Here is a 12,415-nt window from a genome sequence, read left to right as displayed (position 1 = left end):
AACAAACATGCGAAATAGTAGAGCAGAAAGAACAGACGAACAAATCCAACAAGATAACGAAAATATGCGTGTGAGCATGTCGCAATTGCGTGCATCTCAATCACCTGAACGAAATCAACAACTACAATTGGAACGGAGACAAGCGCGCCGGTTCGTAGTTAACACACGCAGAGCAAATGACCAATAACGCCAACAAGTACATCGAGCATTTACATCCGCTTCGTTCCTTCGTCTCGCATTCGAGTACGAGCCAGATATTGAATATTCCGCTCAACCGAAAGTGCTGATTGGTGCTATGGGCAAAGAATGTCCCCATTGTCATGCGCTCAAATTCAAACGTGAGTCAGCCGGGATATGTTGCGCTTCAGGAAAAGTGCAACTACCAGAAATTGAGACACCACCAGAACCATTAAACGGCTTGCTCATCGGCACGGATCCAGATTCGAACCTGTTCCTGAAGTCCATTCGCACATTCAATTCATGCTTCCAAATGACTTCGTTCGGAGCAACAGAAATAGTTCACAATACTGCAGCAAGTGGTCAACAATACAATTCAACATTCAAAATGAAAGGCCAAGTGTACCACAAATTAGGCTCATTGCTGCCAATGCCAAACGAACCACATAAATTTTTACTAATCTACTTCATGGGCACACATTTGGGCACACCATGTTTTTCCCACGGACAATTATACGTGGCATGTTCTCGCGTAGGCAAACCATCGAGCTTATTTGTGTTGGCTAAAGACGGACTGCCAAAAACTATCGTACACTTAATTGCTCTTCAAAATTAATATTGACTTTCTTTATTTCATTTTCTTACTTTAGGATAAAAAATATATTACTTTTTTTCACTTTACATTTAACTTTTAAGAGATCAAACAATGAATATGTCCGTTACGTTAATGAAATACATTGAATTGAGAAAATGAATGGTTGGTGTTTTTTTGTTTTTATCGGCGGTCATCGTCTATAGCGCTCAATTCCTCTTTTTGTCATAGATCCCATCCCCACACATTTACAATACATTCGTTATTTTTTATTTAACAACCAAAATATTCACTAGAAATAATTTATATGGCAGAACAACGTTCGCCTGGTCGGCTAGTAATTTTATATATATATAGCTATATATATATATATATACTTACATTGTATATGTGAACAAAGTCAAAATTAAGAAATAATTACTTGACACAAGCAGAAAAGGAACACAATTTTGAGAAGCGTATTGAAAAACATTGAGCAAGTTTTTTTTGAGGACTTGTAAAAATCCTATTCGTAATCACACATACGCACTATACACAATCACACATTCCCGCATAGGCGTACGACCATCATGAAGTCTGCAATTCTACTATACTCCGCTATGGTTAACTATGATTTGCTGTGTGCTGCAATGGCAAATGGCAATAAGATCCGATGACGCGTACGATGCGCCCCCCTTTGCTAGCCATATAGCACTAACCCGTGTTAACGATGTTGCCGATATCAATTCAAAACAAAACTAACGTAACCTTAAACTAGCCGAGTTTCACTCATTGGATCAATACTCCATGTTAAACAACATTCTTCGTGACACGCATGTAGATACATTCTAATATATTTGTTACCCTGAATATTAAAAAATGACAAGACTATATATTTGTAAGGTGATGCTATTGTATACTGCTAGATGCAAGTTAATACATAGGTGAGACCTACTCTAGTGTTTATAATGCATTCTATAATTGATCCACGAATAGAATGTGAAATCTGAGGGATTCTTGAAAGATAGTACAAACATACACTTATAGTGACGGATGCATGTAACCTCTTACTGTACCTACTGTTTCAACAATATCATTCTTCATTCTTTCTGATAATTGGCATATTTTTCATCGGCATATAATGAATTAATTAATATTCACTGTTCACTGCAAGACTTTCGTTTAAAAATACAACGTCTTTACGTGAAAGCTATGCTGTCAATTGTGTAATGTAGGATTAGAATGAATTTAGGTGATTCATACGTCACGGTTTTGAAAAACAGCGCTGCACGAAGAGAAAGGAAAACAATTATTGCCACTCATTGTTATTTGCAGTTTTGACGCAGTGTGATACTCACGAGGACAAAGAATATCAGACGGTTACATGAACACATAGATTCAAGAAGGCACTATATTATTAAACAAGTTGCTGTTATCTCAGAAACTTTAATGATATACTCAAAAGTATTTGTAAAAAAAATGAGCTATGTTAGTATACATATTTATTATACTTCCTGTATTACCTTGGTTATGGTGCATGTTATGTACGTTATGTAATTATATAATAATATAGCTATGAAACAAAATCACTATTTCATCGAAGATTACGAACCTCGAAGAATTATATTTTAAATATCAACTTATGAAAATTTCAAATTGAAGAAGGTTAAAGCATTGTCTTAAATCAATGATTATTCGTTGAGTTTATACTATGGTATAATAACAGATTTTTCATATTTTTTTAATTATCGATATGTTGTATTTGAAGATCAATATTGGTTTTCAATCCCACAAAAAATCAGGATCTGTTACTGATTGTTTTGTAAAAACAAATTTTTGTTAAAAGTGTATTAAAAGTGTGTGTAAAAGTTTAAATTTAATATCGTTTGTTGAGAAAAATTGCGTTCGATAGCAGCGTTTTGGCTACGTATTTATTGTAAAGCTTTTATACGACTACACAAAGTAGACATACGCGGCAAAACCACACATCAACTGATCACGACTGTCATTCAATCTCACAGATGTATTTTTATCTGCAAAATAAGATATGATTATAAGATAAGATTTCTTCTCCGTGCAAATAACGGAGAACATTAGGATGTACGATATAAGATTTCAAATCGAGATAAGTATAGGAAATGTACGAAACATAGGTATTCTAGAAATTGTCAAATTCTGTGTCATGTATATACCCCCACTATTCTCACAGAAATGGAGCACCAACATTGTCAGAATTTATGAGTTATGTATTTTCACAGAATCACGCGTTAGCAATATCAAAATTTCAAGCGTTACGCATTTTCGTGACGCATTATTTTCCCTGAAATACGACCTAATAAGCATCCTAATGTTAAAATGGTACCATTAACCAGTTAACTGTGGCGTCCCCGTTTGCGAGCGCGCACCTATATGTGTCGCCGAAATCGAGCGATGACGAGTATACTCGTCAATCACAGAGTAAGTGTCGCTCTTAAGATATTGTATCAAAAAGATGGGATTATTTTATAAAATTGACACTTATCTATATTTTATATATCATGTAAAATATATATCATATCAAATCATATTATCTATATCACTTGATCTATATTTATTCTGTTAACTTAAACACATATTACATTTTTATTAGTCAAAAAACACAAGAAAAATTAAATGAAAAGAATAATTAAATGCAAAAATTGAACTTGCTGCTGTGGCGTGGTATTCTGCAAAACAGGGTGTTACACATAATGGAACTTTACAAATGGAACACCAGTAACGAGACTTTTTCCTGATTTTCCGTTTATAACAACATGCACATTTTCGGGTAGGATTTTTTGTTATTGAAGTTCCGGGTATATAATCCAGAGTATGATTCCCGTGTAATTTTGTTACATTAGGCCTAGACGGCCGAGTTTGTTTCGACTTTTCCAGTGTTATTGGATATGATGCAATATTATCCTCATCAAATTCTAGTAAAAAATTCATTCGCGATAACGTTCCATTATTCTTTTTGTATAATATATAAGAATTCAAACAAATAATATCTAATATCGAACTAATAAGCCGGTGCATACGGGACGCATGAGTTTATCTCAAATTATTTATATTTTGTATTCGTTTGTTTTATTCTGGCCTAACTTCAAAATATTCTAAACATCTTGAAATTTGAGAATATGTTTTGTTTTTCTCAAAAATTACAATTTAAATAGCCAATGGTCACTACTTTATACGCATGACGAGTATACTCGTCAATACACAAAATCGTGCCACTTCTCCATGACGAGTATACTCGTCAATCACAGTTAACTGGTTAAACTGACTTTTTGATTTAATCGTTCAAAAACAATCGTTATTTACAAAATAAATTCGATAAGTTCGATAACGATTGCAAAATGTCTTTAATGAAATATATGTGGAGGCCGAAATTGACACGAACACTATGTTTACTTCTACTTGAAATTTCCGATAATTCATTAATAATGTAAGAATAGATCACACACGATAATGATTCAACAACAATGTAAAAGAAAATAAACGACGCAGCGTTGTCGCATAAACGGAGATTATAACTTGATTAACTTTGTTAATGCTTTAAATAATTATCAGTAACATAAATAAGTTACAGAATTACTTATATATTTAATTTTGAATACATTGAAAACATTACTTTATATAACTATGAAATGTTAGAATCAGTTTGGTATTTAATTACTACTATAATTTGCTAGTCTGCAATGAAAGGATTATCTTAAAGCTCTGCTGATATACATGGATCTAAAACGACCCGTATGAAGTAACAATTTCGAATACTTTGTAATGGGAACCTGACATGTAAAGCTCATCGTAGGTGTCGTACTAGTAGTGGGATATTCAAACAGCACTATCGTCGAATCATATTTTACTTAATAAATAATATAAATATCGAGCGTTTATAAATTGAGGAAAATAGAGAAAATCAGGATGGACTTCGAAATGTGATATATATAAATAATAAAATTTTTGACGATTCGACGAAACTGGAAACAAATAATTAAGTAGTAAAAATGACAAAATGTTGTGTAAAGGACTGCCCTGAGACAGGAATTCATCGCATTACGAAAAACAAAATTTATCAACGATCATAATAAATTAATCTGTAAATAAATAAATGTGCGTATATAAGTGAAGTATGTCAATTTGCATCATGTCAAACTTGTAACCTCAATAATCGTAGTTTTATGTTAACAACTAAGACAAAATATTTGTGAAATCACATACGATTTTAAATGTAATCAGGAATTAAAGTTTAATTCGTAAAAATAATGAATCCAGTACAGTGCAATGATCATGAAACTTACTTTACATAAATCATCGAAACATCAAGAGACTCGGTCGAGTCTCGCGCCAAGTACAGGCAACCGGCTGTACAGGGCGCAGCGCGCCGAGACTCTTTACCCGAGTCAACTCCTTATCCCCCAAAAAAACACTTACGTGTAAAAAACTACGCCAAGTACAGGAGAGCTGTGTATTCCTCTAATAAAAAGTATTGATATCAGATTATTGAGGCCAAGTACATAAGTCATCACATGTTTGCCTATTATATGATCTAGCACTGGCCCATCATTTTAGTTGTATTTTCAAAATTTCCTATAACGTTTTCACTACTCTTTTACATTACTGCTGCTTCCCGTAGTTGATTATGATTTAATGGTTATTTAATAATTAATAAAACTTGTAACGTGGCGTCAGGACGACACATTACAAAAGCCCTGCACCTCCGCGCGCTGCCGACAGCACGGCAGTGCCTCTGGCCTCTATCTCCAAGGAGTTCGTTGGTCCGTGGTTCGGGAGGAGGGAACGGGGGAGAATAGTGGACTGACGGCGGATTCACGGGGCCCTTTTGGGATGAGAGCCCGCACGCAAGGGGTGCTCAACCGCCAGGGCACACTGCCGGTACCCCGGGAACTTTGAACGGCTACGGTTTGCGGGTCCGCTGGGAGAGCGCCAGAGAGGAGATTTGTTTTGATTGTTGACCTACCGCGAAGAGCGGTAGGTAGGATAAAGAGAGTGTGTCGCGGGTAGTCCGCGTGTAAGGACTCGGGCGTCCGGCGGACCGCGAAAAATGAGTCCTTCTTCCGTGCTCGGGCGATAGCGGAGCTATCGGATAATCGCGGATCGCGATTATTGGGATCTCTCGCAGAGAACCATGGCTCCCGGGTTTCTTTTGGATGGTATAGTGCCAGTGCGTGGCGGAGTGTGTGAAACTCCGAGTGTTTGATGGACACCCTCGTGGAGCCTGGGTGCGACACCACGGGGCCAGGCTGAAGGGACACGGCCACCACGATTTGGATTTGGTTTAAGGGACTGATGGGACAGCCAGTTCTCGGTAAGTACCGCGAGGGCGGTCTGATTTAGAGAATATCTTACGCGAGAAGATAGCCGAGTGGGAGTGGTGCGGACACACGGATGCCTCAGGTGGCTACCGACGTCAGAGGGCACACTCCCGAGGAAGGAAAAGCTCGTCTCCAACGAGACCTGTGAGGATCGCGAATCGCGCCGCGAGGTGATTCGCGGATTCAGTAGATACACCGAGGCAGGGACAGGTCTTGGGCAGGCTAGAAATTACGACTCGGAATAGTGTGAGCCGCCGTTGGAGAAGACACTGTACGCGACGGGATTTGTATTGTAAAATCCGCCGTTTATTTAATGGTAATAAACGAAACGGTATTCTGCTCGCTGTCTTATCATTTTGCGCGCCTATCCGCTGACTCCGAAATTCTCTCTCGTCGCCCACATGTTCCCCTCTACCATTTTCAGTGCGCTGAGGCTGAGCCGCCGGGAAATGTGAAAAACGGCCGTGGCGAGGGATGGTGGTGCGGGAAAGCCGCACCTAGCGCCCAACAATTAGATCTTCGGATCCTTGCTTCGATTACAGCACGTTTGGAGCAGCCACGGATTACTTGTAGGCGACGCCAATGAACGGCATACGTCACAAACTTTAACTGATTCCTTATCGAGTACTATTTGGCTGGTTCGTGCATTTCTTGACATAAATTTGCTTTCATTATGCCAATCATCAAACTCAAAACCAATGTCAACTTTCTATATAGACCTTTTTAACAATAACTCGTCAAAAATAATCACGGTAAAAGCTTAATAACAAATATATTGTAACGTTTGTCGTTAGTGCTATTTCGTACGCTCCTTATGAGTGTACGAAATGGGATGTAAGTAAGTGCTCGGAGCTGGCGTCTTTAAGAATTTAGTCGACACAGGTGGGTAAAGTAAAATAAAATAACAAAATTTTATTAAATACTCGATATGCGGTACAGAAGTTTTATAATCGGTGCCAATTACTCAGTCGAAATCAATTTTCGGTATAGTAGGAAACAGGATTGTCTAGGAATCGGCCTATGTTTGTTTTCTATTCTTATCTCTCTCTGACCTGTATGTGAGGTACAGAGGATCTGCCGGCGTTGGTTCTATAGCCCTAGTGGCGCTTTGCCTATCTATTGGCTATGGCACTGTGTGCGACGCAACTACTAACGGCGCGGATAATAGATTGAACAAAATGGCGATAACTAAAGTTTCTGAGGGAGATCACGGTGGTCTCCTCAGACCTTTGACAAATTTTCTACGTTGCGGTCTAATCGGAATAGCGAATGCTAATATTCCGTAGCCTTTCGACAAGATTATTTACGATGAGTGTTTCGGACACGATTATACTATATCCGGAGGATATAAATCGATCTTACAGATTGAATAATCCTAACGGTGCGGTCCTGACGGATTTAATGTTTGCAGACTTTGCTTTTCTTTCGCGGTAGTATTCCCGATGAATTTATACTTTGTCGATTCGAATTTCGAGTATCCTTTCTATTAATTCGGATTTTTGACTGACTTGCCTTGATCCATTTGAAATGTCGTCGTGACTGATTATAATCTGATATTTACTAGCGAGAAGCGCTAATCCTCTATCGGATTATCTTGATACTAACTTTCCGCGTTTCGACTTTCGGGAGACGTTCTTCATCTTCAGGCTAGGAGTTCCTTTGTGACCACGAACGCGTGCGAACGTGCTTATGCTTACGCTTAAGAGTTTAGTTTATTTATTGACAAAGAAGTCTGTGCCACTGCGCCTTAGTGGCCGGACTTTTTTGTAAGTCTGAGCTTGTGTGTTACATAGGGATTTATCAACCTCCTTTTCCTGTTTCTCATTAATTTATCAAAATAACAAAGGTCTTTAGAACTCTAACCTAGTCTTTCACGTGGGCCGCTATTTTGGCGGTCAACCCTCGCCTTGCTTCCACTAACTGCTACCTCGTTTCTTTCTTCTAAGCATCTCCTCTCGCTGCTTTCCTTTAAAAAAAAAAAAACACCTTAGCTTATGTCCTCTGCGGGCGCGTATTCGTGCCATGTCTAACCCCGCCGCTAGCGGCGTTGGTCCTCCCATGAATCGGCCGGTGAAAACCTCTGTCATTATGGAGGTTGATTCTGCCTCTCTCACGCCTGAAACAACAAACACAGACATTGCTCAAGCATTGTCCTCTCTACAAAGCGAAGCCTTCCCTCTTTCCTCTTCAGATCCTTCGCATCCTACACCCTCTTCTAGTGACTTCACACCTGTGATCCACAAGAATAGGAACAAGCCTTCATCTCTCAAAAGAAGTTCTGGTGCCATTTCAGGTGAAGATGACTCTTCCAAACCACCCAAGTCAATGACCACCACAATAGGAGTTCCAGGTAACATGCCAACTCAAACTATCCGCAAAAGTCAGGATGTTGACTTCGCCAACCCTAACTCTTCTAGTGGCCAATCCAATTCTCAGTCTACAAACAATCCTCTCAGCCAAGCGCTAAAAAATAGATATAATAAGGAACATCGTGGTCCATATACCTTAACAATTCAACCCTGTAGCACCAATCGTGAGGACAACTCACAAGTCAACCTACATCCACTTACTGTAGGTCGCAACATTCATAACTTAGTTAGGGATAAGCTTCTTGAGACATCTAGAACAGGGAAAAACCAATTCAAAGTTCGTGTTAGTACTGCTGAGGCAGCTAACAGCCTAATTTCAAACCCCAACCTCAAAAAATTTAATCTCACTGCGTTTATTCCTTCAAGCCAGGTCATGAAACAAGGCATCATTCGCAATATCCCCACAGACATCACGCAAGATGATATCATTTTGGGCTCCTCAATATCTGCAAAAATCATAGCAGCTAAGCGTTTCGAAAGGAAAGTCATACTCAATGGAGAGTCTAGTCAAGTTCCTACTCGCACTGTACTACTCACATTTGAAGGACAATCCTTACCAACTCACATTTATGTCTTCAGTGTTCGTTACGCAGTAAGCACCTTCGTTCCTTCTATAAGGCAATGTCACAACTGTCTTCGTTTTGGCCATACTAAACAGGTTTGCCGCAGTGCAACACGATGTCCTCGCTGTGGTCAAAATTCTCATCCAGATATAACTGAATGCCCAAATGCTACAAATCCGCCTTCGTGTGCGAATTGTGGAGGGTCGCATCTTCCTACAGACTTATCATGTCTTAAAAGAACCAATCAAAAAACAATCCTTTCATTAGCTTCAGATAGAAACATTTCTATTAAGGAGGTATCCACTCTGATTAAGCGTGGCTCGTTTGACTTTTCAGAATTTCTAGAGCTGGGAGCTTTTGACGAGGTCATTCCATCTATCCTAATTAGTAATTTATGTTCTATAGGTATACCTGAATCCATTTGCCGTATTATCTATAATATAATCTCAGAAAGGAACATCTTTTTCAAGGTCAATGGTGGCCTAATTGGCCCCAGGTCCACTCACAAGGGCTTGCTACAAGGCCTTACCCTTAGTCCCATTCTCTTTTCTATATGTATCAGGGAACTCAACAACCACCTTCATCCAAATTGTATTTCCACGCAATTCGCTGATGATGCCCTTATCCTCTCTAGGTCCAAGAACCTAGTAGACTGTCTCAATGTAGTTCAATCCAGCGTTACTTCTGTTTGCCAATACTTGTAAAGTATAGAGCTATCTATCTCTCCATCTAAAACAAAACTAGTTATCTTCTCCAAAAGAAGACGTGATTTCGATGATTGTTACATTACGTTAGGCTCTGACCGGATACATGCTTCCAATGAGGCCTTGTATTTAGGTCTGATCTTCGACAGGAAATTGACGTGGAACTCTCACCTTAAAAAAACCATTAATAGATGCAATAGAGCACTGAACATCTTCAAGGCCCTTAGATCCACATGGTCGGGTGCACACCCCTCAACCCTTCTCCTCTTATACAAATCATTGATCAGAAGCGTCCTAGAGTATGGTTGTCAAGCCCTTCTACTCCTTGACAGTAATCTACTCATGAAACTTAATCGAGTTCAGTACAGTGCTCTCCGTCTTAGCCTGGGGCTTAGAATGTCCACTCCAATCCTTTACTCATCCGGATCAATCTCTTAGCAAAGAAATACGCCCTAAAATGTTTCTCACACTCTGATCATCCTGTGATTCGTCGTCTCTCGAACCTTTTGTGCCTCCCCTACAATGGCAAAATATATCAGATTAAGCATCATTTCATCCTACATAAGGCCTTTGTTTCTGTTCGTAATTACGGTAAAATTATTTATAACTCCCCTCATCCTCATCCTTACCATTTTGATTATGAACTTCAGCATTTTACTCCAAGTATCAGTTTATTGGAAGGTGTCTCCATCCAAAGCTCAGGGAATCCGACTAATGAGTTTGACAAATGCTTCAGTCAAATCCTGTCTTCGTCACACTGCTTCTATACTGATCGATGTCCATGTTTTATGGCATTGTCGCCGTTTTTCTCATCTCAGAATTAAACTACTCCTTTCTATTCGTAAAGCTAAGCTCCCTGTTACATACTCTATCACTTCTTACCTAAACTGCATGCATCCTAAACTACTTGAATCAATAGACAACTTTCTCACTAATGCTAACATATCTATATAGATTTCTAGACTCCGTAGACTCTATTTATACAATTTCGTCGACTACTAACTCCGTAATTTAATACACTTCCTTTGCTAGTTCTACACTTACTGTCCATTCCAGTAACATTCTTCTACCTGCACCTTTATCTATCTCCTTATTTGCTCCTTGCATGAATTGCCTCCTGATTAGGGGATTTGTAAGCCCTCGGGCTCTGGCTGGTTGGACCGCCTCGGTGATTGGTCACCGGGGTGCTCCTCTCTCTGTTTCAGATCGCCGTGGGATACTCACGCTAGATGCCCCATAGAAACGCTCCATATTGTATTAAGCTTGTGGCCGCTTGTAATGGACTAAAGTCCTAACCAGAGCCATATATATAAACATGGAGACTAGAGTAGAGAAGTCCGATCTCTGTACATAAGGTACAGAGGTGAGTGGGGAGATGCACAATGGTCCGGTTTTAGGCGATACCAAAAGCATGGCGCTGAATCGTAGCGGCGAGTCCGGGAGTAGGATTTCGTGATCATCGCCTCTGTCGATGTTACAGATTTCGCGTAGTCGCGCGGGTCATGATCATCGTTCCATCCGATATTGCAGTCAGCGAAAATGAATGGATTGCTCGTTGGTGAGAAAAAAGTTGCCGCCCCTCACAAACCGTTCTTGACAAATAGGCGGGGCAGCAAGGTCTTCCATCCAACCGAACCCTAAACATTTATATGGACGTAATGCGCAAACAAATGTGTATATTCAAATAAATTTCAAAGTTATAAAAAATGCATAGAAATATTGGTTTTCACTCTTTACCTCTTATCATGCCGAAAATGAACATTAAAAAATGAATGGCGAAATTCGTTGGTAAATAAAACGACCGAGAACAGTTCAAAGAGAAATTCTGAAATATCATAGCTAAATATCTATAGAAAATTTAATTTAGAATTAAACGAGCATCGTGGCTGAGTCAATAACCTGTCAAGATATACCGCTGCTGGTTACGGGTTCGATCCCCCATGAAGAACTCTTTTTTCATCTTCTTTTTTTTCATTTTACTACAAAAATTGTTCAAGGTTCCTCTCTTTTAACATTTCTATGTTGCCCAAACTTTATTTTAAGTTTATAAATGTTTTTTAATTTTATCTATGACAGAATCGACTAATATTTTAAACGCCCGCTCGTGCCGCGCGACCGGCGACTTGAGCGATTGCGGGTCCTCTCTCGCTGAGGGGTCTGGTATTACTGTTCCTGCTGCCGTTGGTTCTTATAATCTTATAAATACTTTTTATTTGCAAACTTCAGTTCCAGCGCCCAGTGTAAACTCAATAAGATTTACTATGAGAAAATAGCTGACTTCATTACCTGGAATCAATAATCTTGAGAAGCAAATATGGAAATGAGCATTATCTCTGTCAGTAATTGTTCGTCCACGTGGAGAAAGGTGGCGCGAAAGTTCTTAACTGGTGTGCATATTTATATTATTCTGCTTATATGTAAAGTAAGCGAAACGACACTAGTAAGCAGTTGAATAAACGATGAAATTCTGGAAATACAACTTCCGAAAAAAGTAAAACAATCAGATATTTCTGGCGTCTGGCTAGTGCACCCGGTTACGAATCGGGAGGTCTATGGTTCGAGACCTCTCTATGGAGAGCAGTTTCTTTTTACAAAAAAAAATGTGCTTTTGCAAATGGGATTAAAAGATTAAAGAGTATATCCAATTAATTTATTTATCTTATTACAATAAAGGCAT

The 12,415-nt window shown here is 39.1% G+C and overlaps 1 protein-coding gene across 1 annotated transcript; it reads left to right on the top strand.

Annotated features, from left to right (window-relative positions):
- The first annotated feature begins 8 nt into the window (after positions 1-8).
- On the top strand, positions 9-1,141 carry LOC107264866. Its single transcript, XM_015733607.2, has one exon. The coding sequence runs from the start codon at positions 296-298 to the stop codon at positions 791-793; it is 498 nt and encodes a 165-aa protein (XP_015589093.1). The 5' UTR covers positions 9-295; the 3' UTR covers positions 794-1,141.
- The last annotated feature ends 11,274 nt before the right edge of the window (positions 1,142-12,415 follow it).

The sequence above is a fragment of the Cephus cinctus genome, unplaced genomic scaffold (genome assembly GCF_000341935.2).
Source record: "Cephus cinctus unplaced genomic scaffold, Ccin1 Ccin1_scaffold0198, whole genome shotgun sequence".
In the NCBI taxonomy this organism is placed as follows: Eukaryota; Metazoa; Arthropoda; class Insecta; order Hymenoptera; family Cephidae; genus Cephus; species Cephus cinctus.
This window is presented reverse-complemented; position numbering and strand designations above follow the sequence as displayed.

Coding starts and splice junctions, on each gene's coding strand:
- LOC107264866 (XM_015733607.2), top strand. CDS start 296: ATGGGCAAAGAATGTCCCCATTGTCATGCGCTCAAATTCAAACGTGAG.